Genomic DNA, 23872 nt, shown 5'->3' with positions numbered 1-23872 from the left:
TCGTTACCCAGCCGCGGGAAGGAGGGGAGAGGTCTCTATGTCCTCTCTGAGCAGAAGCAGCCAGACCTTGCCCTCTGCCAGGTGACTTTCGGTTGACAAGGTTCCTCTCACACACCTCTCTGGTCTTGTCTTCCCCTATCTCAGGGTTTCCCTTGTTTCTCCCATTCTATTGACCTTTGATACCTGTCAGCTGGTCCTGCCTGCAGGTCCCACCACGTGCTGGCAGTAATCTCCAGTAAATCAAAGTGCTGTTTATCCTAATCATAGAAACAGTCACTGGAGAAAAATGTTCTTCAACCTGCAAACATTACATACAGCCATTTTACCTACATGCACAATTTGTTCTGCAAGGGCTTTTTAACCTCTTCAGAGGCTGGGCAGCTCTGACAAATAACTTGTTCTTAATCCTATCGTTCGGCATTTTTTGCCATCTCTCTTTGAAACTTCTCTGAACAGCTCCCAAGTGACAGCCGAGGAGCTGCTCCAGCATCCCCTCCCTTTCCAGCTCCTTCTCGTTGCATCTTTGCCTTGTGCTAATTTACTGCAAGGATACACTATGATTCTTATGCTACTAGATTAAGCTTCCCCAAGTCATCATGGAGTATTCAGAAATGGCTAAAGCTGCCATGCAGAAGACAAAGCTGAGGCAGGTGAGTGATTTATCTCCTTTCCTACTTTGGAAATGGGTATTGATGCGAACAACTCTAATAGCAAATGTGGCTATTCAAAATTAGCAGTATAGGCAGGATTTGATGTAAAGCATTAGCTAGGTTCTGCTGCTGTGACCAAACCCACTAGGAACATCGTGCACAATGTTACAAATGTTACTCAGCTCAGAAACACACCCCCCAAATAAAAAAATGATGGTCTTGTACTTAGTAAATACTTGATCTCGCTACACAAGAAGGAACAGAATCTGCAGATGTTACTGAAATGCTTTTGCAGACAGGGGAGGAAATATATCTGTAACATTCACTAACACACACACACCCCCAAATTTACCTATCCTTGTCACCATTACTCTATCAGGAGAGAAAGGCAATTCTTTCCCTCCTATCAAAGAGCAACTCCCAGCCAGGCTCTTGGATTCAGTTGGATTTTTGCAGTGCTGTACAGGTACAACTTGCTGAATAGAGATGTCTAGGATGAGGAGGCTGTGCTCTCATGGACTCGCTCTATTATGGTGCAGGGTTTACTAACCCACCCCCTGAAAAGGAAACCCTAGAAGACCCACTTTGGGAGAGCTGTTCCACCAACACCCTTGGCTTGGAGCCTCCTAGAGCTCCAATTCCAAGCCCATTAATGGGATCTCACTGAGCAAAGCTCAGTGATAGCTAAGTAATGACATCCCCAAAGCCTGCAGCCTTTCAATCACGTCCCAAGAACAGAATGCCCCAATACAAGCACCTCCCACACCACACAGCCATTTCTTAACCTTGACTACAGTGGCCCTCAGTAAGACAAAAGAAAACACCCTTTGCTTTCGCCTGTTGGATGATGCAAGCCCACTTGCTGACCTTTCTGGATGAACATTTTCCTAGTGTGAATGGGCCAGCTATGATCTCACTACCTTGTCAATGAAGAGGAAGCGGGGAAAGCCTTTTCAGCATTTAATCAAAAGAGGGCTTTTATGTAGTCTGACATCAGGGGAAAACACAAGACGACTTTCCAACTGCACTGCAGGAACAGCTGAGAAGGCTCTCCAAAACCACTCCTCCTACCTTTCCAGCGACCCTCACTCTGGGCCAGCTACTTAATGGCATGAGCAGGCATTCAGCTCTGAATGTAGGATTGGCAAAAGGCTCATACACCCATCAATTATATCAAAGCTCCAAGAGGATCTGACTCCGGAGGGCATAAATATGGATTCTGTTCAAAGATTTCTGGTGTGACAGTGGGGTCAGCCTACAACCTTTACAATGAACATCCTGTTCCTGCTTGACCTCTTGTCCTTTTTTTTTCCCTTTCTACTTAATGACTGTTTGGAGCAGTCCTAGAGCCTGGAAAAAAAAAAAAAAACAGAGAAAAGGGAAAAAAAGTCCTCCAAAGCTGGCTGACGTATATTGATATTGCTGGTGGCAATATATTTACACAGCTACAAAGAGCAGCTGCTCAGCTGAGCCTACTTTTAGCTTGTGTTCTACTAAAATGAATGCAAAATCTAAGAGGACTGAAACAGTATCAGCAAACTGAGTGAGAAACTATGATTTCTTTAACATGGCAGCATTCTGGGGAAGCAGCCCCAGCACTGACATCCTTTAAAGCTGCAGCCAGATGTGCAGTTCTGCAGCTTCTAAAGAATCCTCAAGTGTCCCCAGCAGCAGAGGACCTGGGTCAGCCAAAACTCTGTCTGTAATCTTCCCCATCACTGTGAGGGTCAAAAACACAGAGCTGCAACGTTATGCAGAGGTACCAACAGCAAGTTCACAACACATGGCTCAACTCTGCTGGGCATCTCCTGTTGCTTTGTACATCCTGGAAATTAACTGGAAGTTGTATCAAACCCAAAGGAAACAACTCTAGACATTACAACCCTGAGGTATTTTGTTGTTCAGCTCCTATTCTGAATGGTTTGCAATTGTAGTGCTTTAACTTCCCCAGTTTGTTCTCAGCCCTCAAGTAATTATTGATCCATTTTATTTTCCTCATTTTCCATCATGTTTGCAAAGCCTATTCCACAAAGAAATGGCAGCAAGCAAGTGTAAAGTTAAACTGTTGTTTAAAGACTGAGGAAATCTGGTGTTCTGATGTTGCTCCAGGTTATTTGGGTGTGAAAACATTTTTCAGATGGTCAGAAATGGAGAAGGAAAAGGAAATCTTGCCTAGATGCATTCCTGTGTACATGAAAAACAATGAAATGGCTTAATGCCGTATTTTGTGTTTAGGATGTACTGTGCTGCACCTTCCTCAGTAAGAAATCCATTGCTAGTACAGTGATCAGTCTGTTGTGCTGGGCAATTTTATCTTCTAGAATGTGGGTTAGGTTGGGGGATTTGTGTGGGGGTTTTTTTATAAACTTCTGTTCTTAAAATACTTAGGGCAACAAGAATTCAAGAGTCTTTAACAGTATAAATGCTAAGTGTAAGTCTAATCTCCTACAGGCAGATGTAGATCAACATTCCTTGTTTGAACACTGATAAAAATTAGAACAGAGCGAAGCCAAATGAACATAGGAAATATTTCACATAATATTTACTGGAAAATTGCAACAGGGATTTGGTCTAATGAGTAAATACAGCATGAAGCTGTTGAGTCTTCTACCCCTGGGGTAAGATGATTTGAAACACATTTTTTTTCCCCGAGATCAAAAGTGTTATGTTGTCAAATATAAAAGCCCAATTTAGGCTGCATAATATTTAATTAAGGAATCAGCATTCCATACTGTTATTTATGTAAGTTTTTTTTAAGTCCAATGCCCCTTGAGTCATTTTATCTTCTTTTCAAGATTTGTATTGTGCAAGATCATGGGAAAGACACAATCAATTTTATTTTCATTAGAAAAGAAGAGAAACCTAAAGGGAATCCTGTGAAAATCAAGTACAAACCCAAGATTGTCCAACGATTCTGTCATTTGGATAGGCCATCTGCTCCCTCAAAATGCAGAGGAGCACTGTATCTTATCCTGTGGGCTTTGGGGATGGATAATCAAGATCCAGGTCATGCAGGACAGCCACATGAACACCTGAAGTTTTCAGACTTCAAAGGACCCCCTTAGGGCTCTGCAGCCGCGATTTGCTCACCTTGACACTTCTGTGGTGTATCCGTGATGGCTGGCATTTCACACTGCTGGTGTTGCAACAGCCAGTGCAACGTTTCACCTCCACACAGGGTGGCCATATCAGGAAGTTGGCAGAGGTGGGATCAATCTGACTCCGAGGTATCTCATAGATAACCGTCCGTGTTTTGCAGACAGCCGGGATGGCTTCCTCTGTGAACACAAGAAATTCACACTGCAGGTGAGCAGCTGCTCTCACCTCAGAGCCCTCAGATACTTTACACCACCAGCTTACAAGTGGCACCCTTAGCTGGCAGGTTGAGATGATGTGCTCAGTTCCCAATGCTCACTGCCAAGCCAGTGCTGAGTACTGTTTGCCTCCCATTAAACTGTGTATGCTACCCTAGGGAGAGGCTTGACTCCCTCCCAGAAACCCAGCCCTAAAATGAGGGTTTACAATGGCCAGGCTCCCAACATAGCTCAGAGCACATACCATTAGATAAGACAATCCTGGCTCTCTGGAAGTGACAGCAAGCCAGAGGCTTCTCCAGAGTACATGATCCTCTCACACAGCCTCACAGCAACTGTGTAACAGCAACAGTGTTGGGATGATTGTGGCATTATCCCACAAACATGCAATACCTGGCAAATACCACCACTGAAGTCACATTGAGGGCACTTATATCGTACCCAAATTGGCTGAGCTGGTAAACAACCTGTGCCAGCTTTAAACTTTCAAGTCTGGGGTTTCCACTTCCAAAACCTTAACATCCCCACCCCAGTGAGTCTGTCTGGTCCATCTGCCATCCCCAAGGGCAACTGGCATTTTTTCTGAAGGAAGTTATCAAAACCTCATACATAATAGTGGGTTTCATTTACTCTGTTACTTCTTGAATGAGTTAGAACTACTAGAGTAGCAAGAGAGCACAACCGGCAGCTAACTGAATATCCTCCTGGGCTCAGGTAAGGTGAGCTTGTAGACAGCCTGTTCAGCCACATGAGGATCCTAAAGAGTAGCTCTGTTCCGCTGCATGACACTGCCAGGAAAAATCCAAACCATTCTCCAAATGTTCTCACTCTAAGGACTGCTTAAGAAGTCAAGCTGGTAATTCAAAATGGTCCAGAAAATAATAGCAACTGCAGGGACAACTTGTTTCATGACAAGTTCTCTGAAGGCAGCTTGGGGTTTTTTGTGTTACAGTGGAAGCAGTGATAGCTTTGGGTTAGATGTGTCAGGGAACTGGAATACTGCCTGCACTTCTTCAGTTACTTCTGAAGTACAAGAAGTTCAAGCCTGGCCTGTGCCTGTGACATGAAAATCTAGGCTTGAGTGTTTCAGATGGATAAATAGAGTGAACATTATTCCTGTCAATCCTCAAAGCCACGAAGTCAAGGAAACAAGCAGATCCAGCACGGCAGGACAGCTCGCAACTCCTACAAGTTATTGAGTGTATCCAGTTCCCACTGGCTTTTATGGAGAGGCATTCAACACCTTGCAGAGAAAGGTGCCAAGTGTAGCAGACTGTTTCAGAACCGCTGTTCTCTAGAGGCATTCAATGTGACGAGCACGCTTGCCAATTCACACTGCAAATCCACGCTGACAGCATGCTGCGCTATCTGCTGCCTGCCACCACCGCCTAAAGTGCCAATGTATTGACTCTGAATTACCTATAATAGATAAGATCATGGATGTTTTCCACAGCCAAATGCAACGGTAAAGCGCCCAGATCTAATCAGATGAACAAGCGCTGCATGCAAATCCTCTTCTAGAATTCATCGGCATCTCTTTCAATTTATCTTTGGGCTTTGTTGGGCCACCATCATTACCATTTAGCAAGAGCATAATCCCCTGTAAACAAGCCTGGTGCTGGAAATCAATGCCCCAGCGTTTTCAGCAATGGCTTTTAATTTTTTTTGGATAAACTCTTTTATTCTTGTGACTAAAGAGTCAAGCTGTTTCCTTTTGTGGAGCTTCTGCACCAAAAACTCTACCAACTGTAGAGCACACTGCTGTAGTTGTTCCCCACACCATGAATTATACATTGAATATCACAGCATTTTCTAACCAAGGTCTAGCTTTCCTAACATGCTCCAACAAGAAAGTGAATGTAAAGAATTTGTGCTTGTCTGTCTCCTATGGACATCCTCCAGAAGACAGCTTCTCAGGCAATGGCTTGTTTTGTGCAAAAAAGAAAGGCAGAAACTAGAAATGGCCTTTTTATCCTTTGTGTGTGACACATTTTTTCCAGTGAAGAGTCCTGCTTGGCTGACCAAAAGCACCCCCTCTGTTTTTGCTCCCTAAGTACAAACAGCTCGCTGCTTACCAATGCTTCTTTTTCTGCGAATGGGCACAGGACGATTCTCTTGCACATGTTTAGCAGAATGAACACTGTAAGATCTCAAGTTTGTTTCTGAAACATCATCATATCCTAGAACAAGAAACACAATATTAAACCTCAGCTATGTTACTCTCACCAATGTCACTACAGTGCTGTTTCCATACGTATAAATCTGTGCTGTTCGCGTGCGCAAGTCTGAATCCAGCAGCAATTGAGTCAATGCAACTGCAAGGGCATAAAGCAGGGAAGACATAGACATTAAATGTCATGTATCAGCATGCACAACTTCATTCTAACACCCACTTTACTGAAAGTCCCCCCCAAACAGTGCACACTGTAACACAAAACTGCACCTACAGTAAAACAGTCTCATTTTTATGTGAAAGGCATAACACAGCCTTTTCTTACTGGACAAGGTGTAGACATAAGAACAATAATACTTCAAGTGAAACATTTCTTATCAGTTTTTTGAAGTTCTGGTATGAGGCAACAGTAGAAAATATGGCATCACACACCCAACAGCAACAATGCTGCCTCTGTACATTTTCTCTGCTTGGTTTTCAGGGCAGTACTAGGACAGAATCAAAAGCAAAAAGTAACTAGCATGGATTTCCTTTTAGCCTCTCTGTTGCAGAACAAATCCCCTGTGAAGTATCCTAACCTTTGGAGGGGCATCTGAAGCTACTGCAAACTCTGGGACTGCATCCAGGCTTGTCTTTTTCCCTAAATAAGCCTACCACATGGGTTAAAGGGCCATGAGAAAAAGCAAAGACAGAAAACTTGGCATTTCATTTATCATAAAAAACAACAAAATAACTGCTCCAGCTATTTGGTTTTGTTAAGTGAAGCAGTCCGGGTCAAGTCCCATGCAGTGGGGTTCTGAAAACGACAAGCACAATCTGCAAACAGGGGATCAGGAAGATGCAAGCAAACGGAGGACTGCATATAGATCCCAGTACAGCAAAACAAAGATCTTTCACACTCTGCTGCTTGCAGTGCCCTCTGTAACATCACTGGAGGGTTTCAAGGTTTCATTGCTGGCTCCAAAGAAAACTATGATGTGCACTAAAAAATGTAAAAGGCTACTACAGAGTACTCAGCTGCAATCTTTACAAGCCTACCAACATTCTATACTCCACTCCTATGCCATGCCAGGCTCCGTGCTTCCAGTTCTTTTTGTATGCACAGTTGACTACTGTGACTCTGCAACTTGGTTTATTCTCAGCTTTATTAGTAATATACATCATAAGGCTCTGCTCTACAAACTAACCAACCCCTCTGCTCCTCCCTCCAAGAAATCCTGCCCTAAAGAGCACGTAGCTTGGGGAATCATATGCATGGCCTGATGAGTCATGAAGACAGTGATACCTTCAGCACCTTAGAGAGAGATCTATGCCTCAAGGTTTATCCTCACTTCTTGGAAAATACTATCATAGATAGCTAAGAAAAGATGAAATAGGAGGCCAAGAGGTAGTGCCAGGATCACCCACTGGTCTTGTCTATTTTTCTCATCTACTGAATAGATCCTTGACTGAAATAGATCAGCGTGAAATCCGCTCTCAATTGATCCAAATAAACTGGATACTACTGCCTATGTAGAGTGCTTGTTTCCCGGTGATTTTGATGGGAAATGTTCAGAACCCAACCAATCAAGTGGGCCTTATGTGCAGTCCCAGTCCTGCAATATAACACAGCAACATCCACTGTATTTTATTCCTGCTTTTATTGTGCCCCCTGCTCCAGAAGACTCACCAGCGGGGTGAATCAAATGGCTTGCCTGACACCCCACAGGAAGGCTGCGACTGAGCTGGGGAGCGGAGCCAGGTCTCGCGCATCCCATTCCAATGGCACCAGGCCATCCACCTGACCCCAAATGGTGTTATGCAAAATGAGGATCCGCTCTGATGTTCCTCCAGCCCTCTTCTGCTTCCTAGCACTCAGCCACCCAACACCTTAATACTGACCTCCTTTTTGGCAGCTTCGCGTTGTCACAACCTCCCCCTCAATTTGAAGCAATGAAGTGATACTCAAAAGAAAGCAGCATGAATTCTGCCCAGTGTAAGATCCAAGCCAGGCTCAGAGCAAGAAGCATCTCAGTCTGCATGCAAAGAGTGTTTCAAAAAGATTAAACACAAAACTAATGCCTCTAATCCGAACTGCTTGGTGGGCACAGACATCTTGCTGAAAAGAGAAGCCGTCGATGATGCCAGCTGTACGGCAGGCCCGAGCCACAGGTCCTAATCCCACACTCAACTTGCTGGCATAGCTCCCTTCTAACATGACTGATTTCTTGCTGTCTTGTTTAAAGAAACTGGTAGGGCTAAAGGAATAGTATGATCAGCTAACCAATATGCTAAGCCATGTGCTTATATATAACTGCTCAACTCAGCTGCAATTAGCCATATTCTATCATCATGTTTATAAAGCAAAATGACATGTCGAGGAGCATGTGTTGCTTATAAGATGATTTCTAAGGTGAAGAAGGCCTCTGGCTCATACAGTATCTCACTGTCTCACTACATATCTTATGTATATCATTTCATAAGTTCATGTCTTGTTGTGAGGGTTAAGAAAGAGATCTACACAGCTAGCACAGCAGACTGCAAAACAAATTCCGGTCAAGTCTCTATGCATTATGCAACACAAATTGTATTATTTCTATCAACACAGCATCGATGGTGGGGTTACTTTTTTCAGTAAACACAACTATGGAGCACATGGCTGGAGCCAGAAGACCCTATAAAAAGCTAGAAAGCACCTGGTGTCTCCCTGGTCCCTGCAGGCATTTGGAAGAATTCCATTGCTCAGGGAAGTCAATGGGAAAAATCACTGCACTTCGAGCACTCAACAGGAGTCTTGCCCAAGCAGGACTGAAAAATCAGAATGTCAAGTTTTGAAACTCACACTTGACTCTGGATGTGTGGCCACACTTTCTTTGATTTCACTGAAACAATGATGGTCCAATAATCACAAAGAGCACTCTCTAGCTTGACTTTAAAGACAACCAACACCTAATTTGCATCATTTTTTCCCCCTGATACATTCGCTGAAGAAGCTGCAGGATAAACTCTTAGCAAAGGAAATGGGAGTTTATGGGTGCTTAGCACCTCACAAAATCAGGCTTAGAGCAGAAAGCTTAGAAATGGGTGGCTCTTCCTTCAGAAACTGAACACTGCTTGTCACTAAGTGAAGATGGAGGATGCTGCAGGGAGCCAGATTAACGCGGCTCTCTTTTAAAAAGTTTTCATGAAAAAAATGTTTTCATGGCAGATGATCAAGAAATTTCTCTGTAATCTTTTATGTACTGACAACATTATCAATGAAGGGTATAAAACCTCTTGCAATTAGCCTTGGTCAATCCATCAGTGTAGCTGAAATTGTTCTTTTTGTTGTCAGATTGGCATTTCTCCGCTGGGTCACAGAGTATAAATCCCAGGCCTCCTGTGCCATTCTGCCAATATGTGATCACTCTCCTCACTGTTTTATTTGTCCATTTACATTTTCACATTGCCACCCAACAATGAGGTACAATCTTCAATATATGCAATCTTAACCCAAGCCCTTCTAGATGTCACTGTCATGTGCATCCAAAAAGTGCAGGCCTAAGACTTCTAGTGCCAACAGCAGGAGTTTAGGAAAGTCTCATCTTCTCTTTTATTTTTTTACAGGAATTCAGTGTAAGGTGCAATAAACTGAAATGGTCCATTTTACAAACAGGTCCTAGAGCCAGAAAGCCCAAGGCAACATCAATCTGTTGTCTGGTCTTCTTTCTGGCTGATGCAAAATATGCCCTTCTGACATCCAACTGCAGAGACAGATGTCATTAAGTTTTCAACTTTGATCTATTAAAGGAAATATAAGTAGCAGCCTGCAAGATCCTGTTTTGTTTAAGGGTTTTTTTCCCCTTCACCTAGATGTGATCAACCAGCTGTAAAGGAGGAGGAGTATTCCCTCTATCTCCCTCAGGAAAAAACAGAGGACAGATGTAGCAGATGCCCACCTCCCCTAATGTTTAAGAGGTGCAAGGAAAGCTAACACATTGCATTGTAACATCCTTCATGCCCGTGCCACACCACAAGCCACAGAGTCAACAGAAGATTTTCCAACAGATTGAGCTTTGCAGCCGTCTCAGTAACTTTTCCATGAAAGTAAGACTGTTAATTTTGAACATTTCTCCCCTCAACAAAAGCTGCTCTGCTAGTTCTTAATCACAGGCCGTTAAATTCACGTGACCTAAGGTGACCCTGTGGTTGATGCCCTTAAACCATGCAAAGAAGCACACTCAGCCCTGCCTTTCCCCACGCAGGGAGAGAAGACTGGGGGAAAATCTGTTCCCAGCGGGAGGCAAACATAATAAGTGATGAAATGAACTCTACCTCCCACAGGACAGATGGGAGAGGTGAAGTGTGAGGAGAAAAAGCACACTGCTAAGCCAAAGAGAACTTCACAGGCGGAATATAGGAAATGCCCCCGTTTCAGTGGTTTAGTCTGTTAGTAGTAAAACTGTACTCTGCACACTACAGCTGCCTACTTCCTGGGACTGTGCATGCTTTCTGTTTTAAATCGGGTCAGACTCTGCTCTCTGTCGTGCCAGTGAAAGCTCTGACACTCACTATGGATCCCAACCACAGCACATTAAGGCAAGAGCCTGTTTTCTGACAGAGAATTGTCATGTTGCCTTTACAGGGATTTCTCTTTGCATCAGACACGCAGCACTGGGCTCTGACAAATTGGCCTGGATTTTCTTTTTTGAATACAATGATAAGCTCCATGTTGGATAATGTTTTTCTTTAAGTAATATGCCAGATGGTCTGGGGGTGTGGTTTCTAATTTTATGAAGGGGGTTATCAGTCATCTCTGCTTTACAATATAGAGACCAAATCTGTCAGAATAGAAGAAAAACCTGCCCACTCTGACTTATAAAACTTACTTTTCAAATTAAAAATATATGCTTTGCATTGCAGGAGAAAAAAAAACATCACTGTTCTTGCTTCATTCTCCATACATTCTGTCTTGTAACTCAGGAATATCAGCTGTTTTCTGCGTGCGTGCCTGATCCTGCAAACTCTTCCCCAACAAGATCATTCTTAATTCTCAAGTCCACCCACTGAGTTTAAACAGGGCTACTCACATGCAGAAGGGCTGGCAATACCATGCAGTAAAATGAGGGAGAAAATAATCACTCCAGTGTTTTTATTCTGAGCCTCAGTTTAAATCAGTATATGCTATAAACCAGAAATGTACCTACTGTACAAGCCCTGGCTGAACTGGCCCTTCAGTAAAGGCAGTAACAGCCCTAAGGAAATGCATTTCTGAAAGATCATCTTACCAGTGACAAGTAGAAAACATTTGATTTGCTAATCCAAGCTAACACTAACTATCATAAACAGGTCTGATCCTGCTTACTGAAGAAAACATGGCAATTTCAGTGTTCAATTAGTCACTCTGATAAAACCCTGAATAAGAATTACTCATGACAGTAAAGACCACAGGACTGTGCCCAGGAAACTTTTAACTGTGGGCAGTAAAGATGGGTTACTCGCTATGAAGCTCCAACCCTGCCTGCATTATCTCAGCCTAGAGCTCAGCAGGGCATGCAAAGGGAGCACTCACATAAGCAAGAAGAAGGTGAAAGGCTGAATATTTTGGTTTTATTTTTTAATCCTGTTTTGAGCTCCCGTCTCAAGGCATTACTGTTCCGTGTTGAAACTGTAAAATATTTATGGGCCTCCTTTCTCCACCGCTTTCTAAACTGACAAACTGCAGGAAAACAGCGAGATGGAATGGTAAACTTGTGGCTGACCTCTCCCATTCTTGGTCATGCATCCTCTGGTTAATATTTGCCACGAGGTAAGTAATTATTTTCTGAAATCAAAAAAATAAATGAATCTCTGCTCCATCTGCTAATTTATTCAGCTCCCGCCATTGCTCCACTTGTCTGCTTGAGCCTCTTGCAATGGAGCCATGTGAACTTTTGCTCTCCTTGTTAAGTGGTATTTAAAAATGAAGCATGTGCTGGTTACACTGGGGTATTTGAAAAAAAAAAAAAGAATGTATTCTGGTAGCTCCAGAATACTGACTCAAGCATGCAGTGTTTTAAAATGCTAGTGCTGAGATCCAGCTCTTCTGCAACAGCAGCCAAGCCTTCCACTGAGTTCACTGGGAAAAAGATATTTCAGCAGTAGTGCACTTGTCTGGTCCAACACAGCCTTCAGTGGAGAAATATGTATTGCATACCCCTTCCCTGTTGTGAAAGCTGCTTTCATTGCAGTGATAAGCAATAACGATGAAGCACTGCTCTCCAAAAATATTAAATCAATGCCAACAAATCTGGTAATTAGTAATTAGCCTTCATGGCAAGGTATTGTGCAAGAGAGAAATATTCCCATTTTCAAGTGTAATGGGAAACAGTTTGCTCCCTAATCACAGGAAAATTGAAAGCTGTGTCTGTAAAACACATTCCTAGTGCATCCCTGCCCATTAATGCAGCAAGTTAAAACTCTAGAAGGATCCTGCAACACTGAATGAAGGTGACTGAACCTGGCACAGACTGTACAAAAATACACAGCATATGGTTTAAAAGGAGATGGCCCAGTACCAACGCAAGCAAGAATTCATTCACTTTTCCCCATGTTTGCTCTTCAGAAAGATGTAGGTTTCCCTTGGGCACATCAAAGGTACCGGGTTTATTCCCTCTCAACTAAGGGAAGAAATCACCAGGAACAAAGTGCATCAAGTGAAACCAAACGATAAGAAAGCCAGTAATACAGTGCTTCTAGATCTGATTTACTGCTGCAACGATCTGTTTGAACTGCACGTTCTCACTACACCCATTTGCATGCCTAATGATGCAGAAAATAACCCTGCGCTATTTTCTCTTGGGGATAAAAAGTGTATTTTTTAAGGGTAAGCTTCATATGCAGGTTCCTGTTTAAAATCAGCACGGCCGGTTTATTTTCCTTTTAATAAAGCCCAGTGCTTGAAGAGACATTACTTCATTCATAAATATTGTTTCAAATATTTTAAATACCTCTAGGACAGTAGTTTAAAGATAACAGAGCAATTCAAGACCAACAACAAACCTTATGGACATTCTTCTCCGCTGAGAGACGGAGAAGTCTGAAAACACAGAGAATCACCAAGTCCCTCTTCACCCTGCACCCCCCCGCCTCCGAAGTTTTAATTCCCGATCGGCCCCTTGGCCGCCGCCTCCCTTGGAAATAAAGCTCCCCTGTCCGGGCCAATCTGGCTCTTGAAGCCGGGTCCCTGCATGGGTCTCACCCCCGTGGCGAGGCAGCCCAAGCCGCGCCGCCACAGCGCCGAGAGGCGTCAGGGCGCTGCGCCGCGGCCGCCCGCGGTGCCTCCCCCCCGGGGCGGCGGCGGCCGACGGCGCGGAAGGAAGGAGGACGGGACTAATTTACCTACGGAGTCAATCTCCAGGAGGCGCTGCAAGTCGCGGATGCTGTGGATCTCGCTGTGCGCCAGCCGCTCGATGAGCTCCTGCGGGATCTCGGCCTCCTTCAAAGACACACACACCGCGGGTCACCGCGCAGCCCCGCGCAGCTCGCCCCCCACGTCCCTGCAGCACCGGGGACTGAAGGCTTCGGAGCTGGGGGTGTTGGGAGGTTGGCAGGTTAATGAAGGGTACGGGGTGTTTGCTGGACGTGTTTGGACGAAGCGAAGGCGGGGGAATAAATACCGAACTCAGCCGGGCGCTGGAGCGCTCCCCGCCGCCCCCGCTGCGTGCCCATGGGGGCTGCGCGCCCAACTGCGCCACGGCTCGCCGGGGCGGGCAGTCCCGCACGGCTTCGGCCTGGCGGAGCGTGTCCCCGGCAGAGCTGCGCCCCAGAGCCCCGCTGGACGTCTGGGAACCCAGCCTGCGCTGCCAGCTGCTGAAGTTTGCCCAAAGGGGCATGAGGTCCTCCGCGAGAGCGGACTCCTCGACCCAGGGAGGAGAAAGACCGCGTCCCACGGGGCCACCGCCATCCTACCAGCGCCCACGACGCGGCTCCCAGTGCCAAGTAGACCCGGTCCCGGGAAAAGTTAAAAAGTGGCCGTGCAGCTCCGAGCACCGCGCTCCCCGCGACCAGGGCCACCTGTAGCAACCCCAAGAGGCGGCTCCGAGCTCCGCTCCGTCCCCATGCTGCCGAGCGGCCTCCCGACCCTCGCTCGCTCCGATCCGGGTCATCTTCAAAACCCCGGAGGGGTGGGGTTTTTTTGGGGGTAGGTTATTCAACCAACTTCTGCCCGCGGCACTCACTAACGGTGCCTGCAGCCGGCTGTGTGCAGCGCTGTGCGCCGCGGGGGCGGCCGCTGCCAGGCGGCTCCGCGCACCGCTCAGCCCCCGAGCAACCGCAGCCCGTTTGTACCCGCGGGGCGTGAATATATACATATATTATACACAGAGATGGAATCTTTAAGGGCAGCCAGCAGCCCCGAGGCGGAATGCACGGTCATTCCCCTTCGCCTCTGGCATGCATGAAATGGCAACTTGGTTTGTGCTTCGGCCGCGCGGGGGCTGGGGCAGGGCGAGCGCTCCCGGCGAGGCCAGGGCGCGGAGATGCCCGTGGAGAGCAGGTAGGCACCGCTCCCCTGCGTCCTCCGTCACCGGCTCACCCCGACCCCCAGGGACCGAAAACGCAGAGAGCCGCTCTCACCTACCTCGGAGAAGGTAAAGGACAGGTAGCCAAAACCTATCAGCAAAACGCAAGCCCAGGTCCTCATCGCGGTCTAATGCACTTTAGACACGGAGGGAAGGCAACGCTGATGGAGAGGAGCTGCAGGCCGGCTCCTGCCGCGCAGAAATTCAGTACCATCCCTCAGGGGAAAGGCAGCGGGGTGGCTCGGGGGGTCCTCCGCATCCAGGGTGGGTCAGGGCTGCCTCGGGGCGGTGGTGGTTTAATTACGGCGCTGCCGCTGTTTGTACGTTCCCCTCGCTACGGGAGCGTGGCTGCTCTCCTTTCCTGCTGCTCGCGCTCGCTCCTCTTGGCTCTTAGGACTAGACCAGCCGGTACTTCTGCATATTTGCTTAGATCAGACCAAAGTGAAACCCAAGGAGTCGATCCGGAGCGCAGCCGAAACGCCCATCACCTGTCTGGGGCGGCTTGGCCCCCCTTCGCGGCGGGCGGCGCTGGGGCCCGCCTCCCCCCGCCGCCGCGGCCTCCCGCTCCGCGTCGGCACTCAGGGGTTGCTCTATTTGTCGGCTCGACACCCCCCTCCCTCCCTCCCTCCCTGCTCTGCTGGCCCTCCACCCGCTCCCCCTTTCTCAAAAAAGGGGAAGGGGAGAAAAAAAAAAAAAAAAAGGGAAAAAAATCTTTATTGATACGGATGGAAATGTTTCTCTTGCCGAGAATGGTCCCGCTTCCCTCCCCAGCTGGGGTGAGGTTAAAAATAATAATAATAATAATTAATTACGAATAATAGCAGTGATAAATCGGAGTAATATTGCAAGATCTTGCGGGCTGCCTTGGTGCAGTTCCTTCCCCACTTTGCACGGGAGGAAAAATTAAAAAAGGGAGAAGGAGGAAAGAAGGAAGAAAAAAAAATATATAGAGATATATATGTGAAAGAAGGTTTAAATCCCAAGGGGATCGGAGACGAACTGCAACTCCTGCCGGAGGGAGGATTCCCGGGCTCGCTCCGAAGCGGTGGCCTGTCTGGAGCGTGGCTGGGGCTCGGAGCAGCATATACCGCTCCCCTCCCTGCCATGCGCCTCCCCCGCCCCTCCTCCCGGTACTCCCGGCACAAACCCACAAACAACAAGTAGTGGGGGCAGCTGCCAGCTGCAGCCCCTGCTCACAGAGCCAGAGGGGCTCTGCCCACATGTACGGGGAAAAAAAAAAAAGAAAAAAAAGACCGGGGGGAGCGGGGCGGGGGGAGAGGGGAAGGAGCCGGAGGGGGGCAGGGGCGGGAGGGGGGCCGGGGAGGGAGCGGGGCAGCCCCTCTGCGGCACTTGGGCGGGGGAGCCGAGGAGAGGGGAAGGGCTGGGAGCTGCTGCGCAACACCGGCGGGGGACCGTGCGGGATCCACCTTGTGCCCCTGCCTTTTATATAAGGCAGGAGAGATCGCCATGGCCACGGAGGGTTTGGGTGGTTTTTCTTATCGGTGGTTGGTTTGGGTTTGGTTTGGGTTTTGGGGTTTTTGGTTGGGTTTTTTTTGGTTGGTTGGGTTTTTTTAATTGTTTTGGGGTTGTTGGTGGGGTTGGGGGGGGGCACTGGGAGGGGGGGGCTTGCTATTTGCAGAAGGGGAGGGACAGAGTGGCAGTGGGGTTGGGGGGGGAGGGCAGTTAGCGTAGGTTCTCTGCCATTGCAGCGCAGCCTTCATTGCAAAGGAGAACCACACACACCCTCAAGAAATTACCAAAGCACACCCCCCCAGAATAAATAAAAAGCAGCTGGGGGAGCAGCGGGCGTCCTCCGCCCTGCGGCACCTGGCTGCGGCATGCGCGGGCGCGGGGCTCCCCACCGCGGCCGCGGAGACGCTGCGCCCCGGGGGCTCCGCCGCAACCGCTTCGGCCCCTTCGAGCCTTCCTGTCCCCTTTCGCAGTCAGCCCCGTGGAGCGTCGGTGCTGGAGCCGGGCGGTGGCAGCCCGCTCGCTTTTCGCATCCTCCCTCCCCAGAGAGAAAATACCCCCTTTTCCCCAGCGCAGATTGGCACAAGGTGCCTGCTGCACCCTGACATCTCCCTGAACTCATTGTGATTTAAATAACAGCCCTTTCTCCTCTAAACAAAGCATCTTAATAGCAGATGCAAAGAATTCAGCTCATCTGAAAATCCAATAGCATTTAAGTGGATTAACTGCAATAACACAACTGAGGAGTGATACTATCCTTCATGGAAGACAATGGACTGTAAATGCACATCCAGGGAGACTTATCCTTTCATCTCTGAATTTCCTTCAGCATTTCAAAAGCGAATGCTTTCTAGAAGCCCTGGAGGGGTTTGCACGCTACTGGCTTGGACATGCTTCTAGGAAACAACCTGTGCTTTAATGGGCACTTTGCAATTGCATAGAAGTTCCCACCAAAACAGAAGTGGCCTTTCAAGTACGTTTAATTCTCTCTCATGATGTCATGTAGACCTACAGGGTGGTCTCCAGGACCACAAGGGGGGGGGGGAAGAAAAAAAAAAAAAGGGAAAAAAAGGTGGGGGTTGAAAAGAGAAAAGGAAAAGAGATGTAAAAGATTTGGAAGCACTTTAAAAAGGAGAATGCCTTTTTTTCTTTCCTTTTTTTTTTTTTTTAAGAAGAAGAAAATGCTGAGCCAGTGTGGAGGCATTTGAGAATGCCTCCTGGTATTAAAAATAAAAATCAAGTGTCTGACTGCCACACTGCAGCAGGCTCAGCCACACAGGCTGCACTGGCAAGCAGGAGGAGAGCCACAGCAAGTCAGGCTGGTAGTTGCCATCACTTTATTACACAGGAGTTGACCTCATAGAAGTAGAAAGTGATGACCTAAGTTTAGAGGGGGGAAAAGAAATAGAGTATTTTATCTGTGCTTATCACTTGCTGGAGTTAAAGAAACAATTCTTATGGTCTGTGTTGTCATAGTAATAAAAATAATTACCAAACAGTGAAATAGATTCTGACAGTACCAGCTCGCTGAGCATTTGCTCCTCTCCTTCCTTCCTCGGTAGTGTCTGGGATCAGAGCTGCTGGGTATTTGTAGCTCTTTCAAGTGGTATTCCACTATTGAAAGCCAAAGAGCTAGAGATAACTCCTACTTCATCTATTGATAAAGAAGAAAAGATCTATGCAGTTTTGATTTCTCTTACATTTCCCTGATCTGATGAGGAACACACTGCATCAGCATCTTTTTTAGATCTGTCATTGTGGAGCTCAGATAAGCATCTTTCCTCTGGGTCAAGTTACACTTGGAGTAGCTTTTAACATCAGGCTGTTTATATGGATCATTGCAAATATTTGATAATAATGCAAAATATGGAAGATCCCTGAAGAGACCAAAGACCAGGGGACATAAATAAAATTCACACAGGTTCTGCAAACAACTTTGTGCTGGGGTTGTCTGTCTGCTTATGAAACACATTTTCTCCTTGTCTGTGGTTTGATCTAAAAATGCATTTGTGCTGTGTAAGTCCTACAGGCATGCAAAGATAACGTCTGTGTGAAGAGCATCACACAAGTGCATCTTTACAGCAGCGTGCAGTCTGTGAGTCTATTAAATGTGCAGGCACCAAACATGAAATACCTTCTTTTACGTCATACCTGCCAGCCACACATGTGGCAAAGAGTGACAGGGTGGTAGTTAGAGCTTTAAAAGAAAATCAGCATAAAGAACAGAGCAGCAGAAAATTGGGATTTGCACTCTGTTTATCTGAGAGCAGCGAGCAAGATACTGCTTGTCTCATTTAAAGCACGTACCTTTAGAAGCCCCTCAAATGCCAGGAGTTATAATAGTCTTACACTATGACAGACTGTTGAGAGGGAGGATTCCCAGGGTTTGCACAACACTTGGCATGGGGGAAGGGAGGCAGAAGCTCTTTGACACAAAATGAAACTACAGTGGCACCAGTGCTTTTTCTGCCGGCGGTGACGCATGAAACCAGGGTGCCCCCAAATCAGGCTTCCAGCATCGGCTGCAAAGCTCATTTAAATCTCTCCTGGCTCAGTTGTTAGAAGCACAGGTCAAGCAACGTAGCAGGACCAACTCATGTTTCAGAGGAGTGTGCCGGGGCAGCAGTGCACCAGGGCAGCACAGCCACGGGAAGGTCACTGGGAGAAGCGTGGTGTGGGGATGGGCAGCAAGGTAGGCACTGTGGTGCTGGGGAGGGGGCTGACGCCACAGAGGGCAGTGGGCTGGCTTCTAAATGGTACCTGCAAGCCATGGCTGCTCTTTCAAGAGGTCAGGCTGAAATGCTGACACTTTCTTGGCCCTCCTGACGAGGCTTAAAGTTGCAAGAGGAATCGTTTCATTGCAATCACATTCCTGCTGAGGGAGTCTTGGGAAACCTGTCTTTTCCAGGCTTGATTTTAGTAGGGATTTTGCCTTATTAATAATCTTGTTACCATTAACAAAACACAATGAGTTTGGGTAAGGTTGGGGGTTGGTGTTGTTTTTGTTGTTTGTTTGCTTGTGTGTTTGCTGTCTTTTTTTGGTGGGTTTTGGGTTGGTTGGGTTTTTTGGAAGGTTTGGCTGCTTTTATTGTGGTGGCTGTTTGAGGCTGGCTCTTAAGTGGTTCAGCATGCTTTGCAGGATACATCCTGCCACCACAGCTTATAAAAAGGACCAAGAGCTGAGAGTGTCCTGGCTCTTAAGAAATATTCAGAGTGATCCGGACCTGCCCCGTCAGTGCCAGTGCCACACGGTATAATAACACCAAGGATGAAATGTCAGAACATAAAATCCAGGAAGCTAGACAGGAAGCTCACCCACCTTGGGTGGTTTCCCTCTGGTTTTGAACATTTCTTTGGCCTTCAGCTTCAGAGGGGCAGGTGGCCGTGGTGGGGGAAGATCACCTTGCTGCTCTGCAGCCCAGTTGCTGCATGCCTACAGAAGGAGGCACAAAGCTGTCGCAGAAGCAGTACAGGTGATGGATTACAAATGCAGAAAGTGCTGATGGTCAGCAAACTGTTCCCCTTCCTGCAACTTGGCCCATAAAGAGCAACAAGGAGAGCTGCAAGGAGAACAAGCAAGGCAGTTATTATTGCAGCTGGTACACCTACAAATACAGTTTCTGCCTTTTCTAGCTGTTCCTTCTGGATCCTTGTACTGGCTCTGTCCTTCTGGCTGAGCTTTGTTTTCTTTGAAACTTTTGTTGGCACAGCATTCCAGATGCTTTCATGGTTGATAATTTTCTTAAATAGTCATGAGAGGCAAATCTGCTACAAGGTTTCTGCTAAGGGGAGTGATCAGGTGGGGCTCAGAAAAGTTTTATGATGTCTGTCCCTAAACATAGAGGGTGGTCATGGCCCACCCCACCTACACTTGTTGACACTTAAAGTCACAATACTTCCAGAGATGCTTTGCTCTCCTGTGAACTTAAAGTCACAATACTTCTGGAGATCCTGTGAGTGAGGCATGGTCCCACTAGAGCTGATCCTCCCTTCAGACTGCCCCTTTGATTTCAGTTGGGGTTAGACCCAGCTTTCCCTGGAGAAATGGTTTGGTTCAGGAACAGAGAAAGACAGACAGTAGCACTCTTTAGCTGAAGTGCTCTGCTCTCCCCCATGCCCAGCTGCTCCTTCCTCAGGAGGTTCAGCAGCACAGCCGAAAGTGAGGGGCTGTTTGACCTTGCCTGCTCTAGGAGCCACTGCTGAGTGACACACAGTTCACCTTCAGGGCTGGAGTACAAACTGGCAGCCCTGCCAGCCTGGGTAGCAAGATACCATGTTTAGGCATTAAACTAGGGCACTTGCATACCAGCACAGGCCGCTATTTTAGTGGGTATATGAAGTTGCTCCCTTCTCTCCACCCCTATGGGACAAGGGAGCTGCTTTGAGCAGGGGATATCCTCTGCCTGGTGGATAAAGCTATTAAAAATGGGCTGTGTTTTGTCAGCAATACTTAGTTCATCCAGCTGAATGACTGTAAAAGTACCAGCCCAGCTTAAGGTACGCTGGTCTATGTTCTAAATGAAAGCAACACGCTCTGGGCTTGGCCTCCAGAGCCCTGTGCATGGTGTTCTCATGCCTCCTCGGCAATGTGGGTGTAAAGCTCTTCTCCTCTGACTCAAATCAAAGCCAGTCGCAGCGATTCTGTGGAGACCATCCAGGATGTAACTCAGCCATGTTAAGTACCATAAAATTGTGATATTATTCTTCATTGTTTGTAGCTTGGAAGCCTGCAGAGGCCTAGCTTGGAGCAGTCCATTTTATTAAGCTCCATCCAAAGACAGTGAGATAGTTGTTCCGCCGAAGAATTTGTATTCTCAAAGTGCGAGCCGCCCCCTTTGTGTTCTTGTATCCATGCAACCTTGTTGCTTTTACAACATTACACATTTGTCCTGTGAGATTCCCTCCCTTACCATAAAAACTCACGAGAATGATGCACACATTTGCAGCTCTACACGCACCAGAGGCTGCAGGATCCAGCAGTGCCCAAAGGACAGCGGAGATACGAAGGCTGCCCTAGTGGAGTTGCTCATTTATGTTGAACTGCAGATGTTTGTAACGGCTGTGAAGGCTCCCAATTGTGTTTCTGAGCCTTTTGGTCATAGAAACCCTTCATTTTATTTATTTATTTTAACTGAAAGTCCACTGTAGAGTTCTGTACATTTTTCTTTTCTTGTTTTTTTGTCCACATCTAGCAGCACAGCAGCCTCATCCTCAAGTGGTCTTGATGACTGCAGCCAAAGGACTATGCTTGAAGTCCCCAGTAAAATGCAGTATCTCTCCAGAGGGCTTGGTGGAGTCAAGGCTAACAAAGTTACCCAAACTTAATCCTGAGTGTTTTTATCTGGCACACTATTATGCACTGAGCCACTAATGGTAGTGGTCAGATCAGAGCAGGCAACCCATGTTGTGTCTTCTGTCTCTGAGCAGAAATTCCCAGGGAATTCAGGGCTTCCCAGCTGCTTATTCTCAATACTTATGCAATTTCTTACTAAACACCGATAAAGATCCTCTTACCACAAGGCACAACACTACTCAGAAATGCAGAGAGGACATGGTGAAGCTTCATAGTAAACTTTACCATGTGATTGTGGCCAAGTTGCAGATGAGAAGCTGGGAGCAACCATTTCCAAAGCCCTTTTTTTTCTCAGCCATCCATCACCTCAGGACAAGTTACAGAATCGCAGAGTCAACCAGGTTGGAAGAGACCTCCAAGATCATCATTCCTGGCCTGCATCAGAAATGGTGTGGCCAGCAGAAGCAGGGAAGTCATTCTGCCCCATGTACTCAGCACTGGTTAGGCCACACCTTGGGTACTGTGTCCGGTTCTGGGCTTCTCAGTTTAAGAAGGACATTGAGATACTTGAACCTGTCCAGAGAAGGGCAATGAGGCTGGGGAGAGGTCTGGAGCACAGCCCTGTGAGGAGAAGCTGAGGGAGCTGGGGTTGTTTAGCCTGAATAAGAGTAGGCTCAGGGAGACCTTATTGCTCCCTACATCTACCTGAAAGGAGGTTGTAGCCAGGTGGGGGTTGGTCTCTCCTTTCAGGCAACCAGCACCAGAACAAGAGGACACAGTCTCAAGCTGCACCAGGGGAATTTAGGCTGGAGGTGAGGAGAAAGTTCTTCACAGAAAGAGTAATTGGCTACTGGAATGTGCTGCCCAGGGAGGTGGAGGAGTCACCGTCCCTGGAGGTGTTCAAAAGAGGATTGGACATGCACTTGAAGCCATGGTTTAGTTAGTGATCAGGTGTTAGGTATTAGGGAATAGGTTGAACTTGATGATCTCTGAGGTATTTTCCAACCTGGTTGATTCTATGATTCTAAGTTTTAGCATTCTGCTAAGTTTCAGGTCCAACAGACCTGCCAGATGCACGCAGCAGTGCCATATCATTTGCCTGTGTCACATGTAGATGTCTTCGCTCAGTCTGTCACCTGCTAGTCACCGTCATGTGTTCACTAGGAGCATGCTGCTGGGTGACAAGGGGAACATGCACCCACATTTACACCAAAAATGAATTTCTTGGTTCTTGCAAAAAAACATTCAGTGCAGAACCATCTTCTCCATCCCATTGAATGTAGCCTTTGCTTCCCTTTCAGCAGCGACCTGGGATGCTGTCCCCATCCTTCTGCACGCAGCACTCCTCCTTTCTTGGAAATCAGTGAAAAATACAATGTTGAACCACAGCACAGGCAATGGCCCTTTAAGCATTGTCTGTTTAACTGTAGCACGATCTCTCCTGCACTCGAGTGCTTTCCATAAACAGCAAGTCATCCTGGAAGGGGAGGGAGAGGATGATAAATAATCCTGTTATTCATGCGACTGCGTTCTTTCATGAAACTGGGAAAAGGCAAAATAAAGTGGCGGCTGCAAGACTGAGAAGGAAATGCAAGGGAGTGGGTTGTGTTGCTGCAGTTATTTCAGGCTAGAAGGAAGTCTGAAAAGAGTAAGGTGAGCAGAAAAGGTTTAAAATGCCAAGAGACAGAATATTAAAGATCAGCTTTCTCTGCATCCCTGCTTTGTGTCCCTGCTAGCTGCGAGGGCTGGCTGCAGCTCTGGCTGCCCACTGCTTGCCCCTGTGGTGTGGCTACCTGTGCTGGAAGCTTTCTCCTGTGCATGCACCTTGCAGAGAGGAGGGAAGTGGGAGGTGTTGGAGCTCCTGTAAGGACAGACAGCTGGGCAAGGAGAGAGGCAAAAGTGGGCAAACTCTGGGAAGGAAATCCCATGGAGAAAAGGGGAAGCAGAAAAGAAACCCATTTGCTGAGAGTTCTAGCAAATGAGCTCTAATTAGTTTTCCTAGGACAGGCTATGGTGTTCCTTCATTCATATTTTGACCTTATGCCAGAGTTGCATCCCCAGCTTATGGTGGAGATATTAGTGCCCACGCTGCAGCCACTCCAGTTCTCCATCTGCCCTCCCCATGCATCCCCCTGGGCCCTGAGCTGGGACAGCTGAGGCCCAGGCATCCATTCTATTTGATCATCTCTGCTCATGAGCAGGCTCCCACAGAGAGCCTGGGCAGACAGCTGTGGGGTAACATCTTAAACCACTGCAGCTGTTTGCTCTCTGCATGGGAGTCAGAGCCCTCCATCCCTGGGATGCTCCTGGAAGCAGCCTGGCTCCATCTTGCTGCCAAATTGCCCAGTGCCAGCCCAGTCCCCATTTCGTAAGAGCATCTCATGCTGGAGTGAGTCCCACTAAGACTTCAGTAATGACACACACCCATTTCAGTGGTGTGGCATCAGGCAGAC

The 23872-nt window shown here is 47.2% G+C and overlaps 1 protein-coding gene across 4 annotated transcripts in view; it reads right to left on the bottom strand.

Annotated features, from left to right (window-relative positions):
* PDGFA (platelet derived growth factor subunit A) overlaps positions 1-14832 on the bottom strand; it is a 35645-nt gene extending 20813 nt beyond the window's left edge. For all 4 annotated transcript variants that reach the window (XR_008463190.1, XM_054180381.1, XM_009908798.2 and 1 more), the window contains exons 1-4: positions 14716-14832; positions 13476-13572; positions 6040-6144; positions 3741-3928 (exon numbers count right to left, since the gene is read on the bottom strand). Coding sequence is in view for 3 of the 4 variants with exons in the window: in XM_054180381.1 (XP_054036356.1) it covers positions 3741-3928; positions 6040-6144; positions 13476-13572; positions 14716-14778 (453 nt within the window). In the remaining variant the exon portion in view is untranslated. The remainder of the gene's footprint in view (positions 1-3740; positions 3929-6039; positions 6145-13475; positions 13573-14715) is intronic.
* Positions 14833-23872: the final 9040 nt, after the last annotated feature.

Source organism: Dryobates pubescens, chromosome 4, assembly GCF_014839835.1.
Source record: "Dryobates pubescens isolate bDryPub1 chromosome 4, bDryPub1.pri, whole genome shotgun sequence".
NCBI classification, from domain to species: Eukaryota; Metazoa; Chordata; class Aves; order Piciformes; family Picidae; genus Dryobates; species Dryobates pubescens.
The sequence above is the reverse complement of the archived record's forward strand: the minus strand, read 5'-3'. Positions and strand labels throughout refer to the sequence as shown.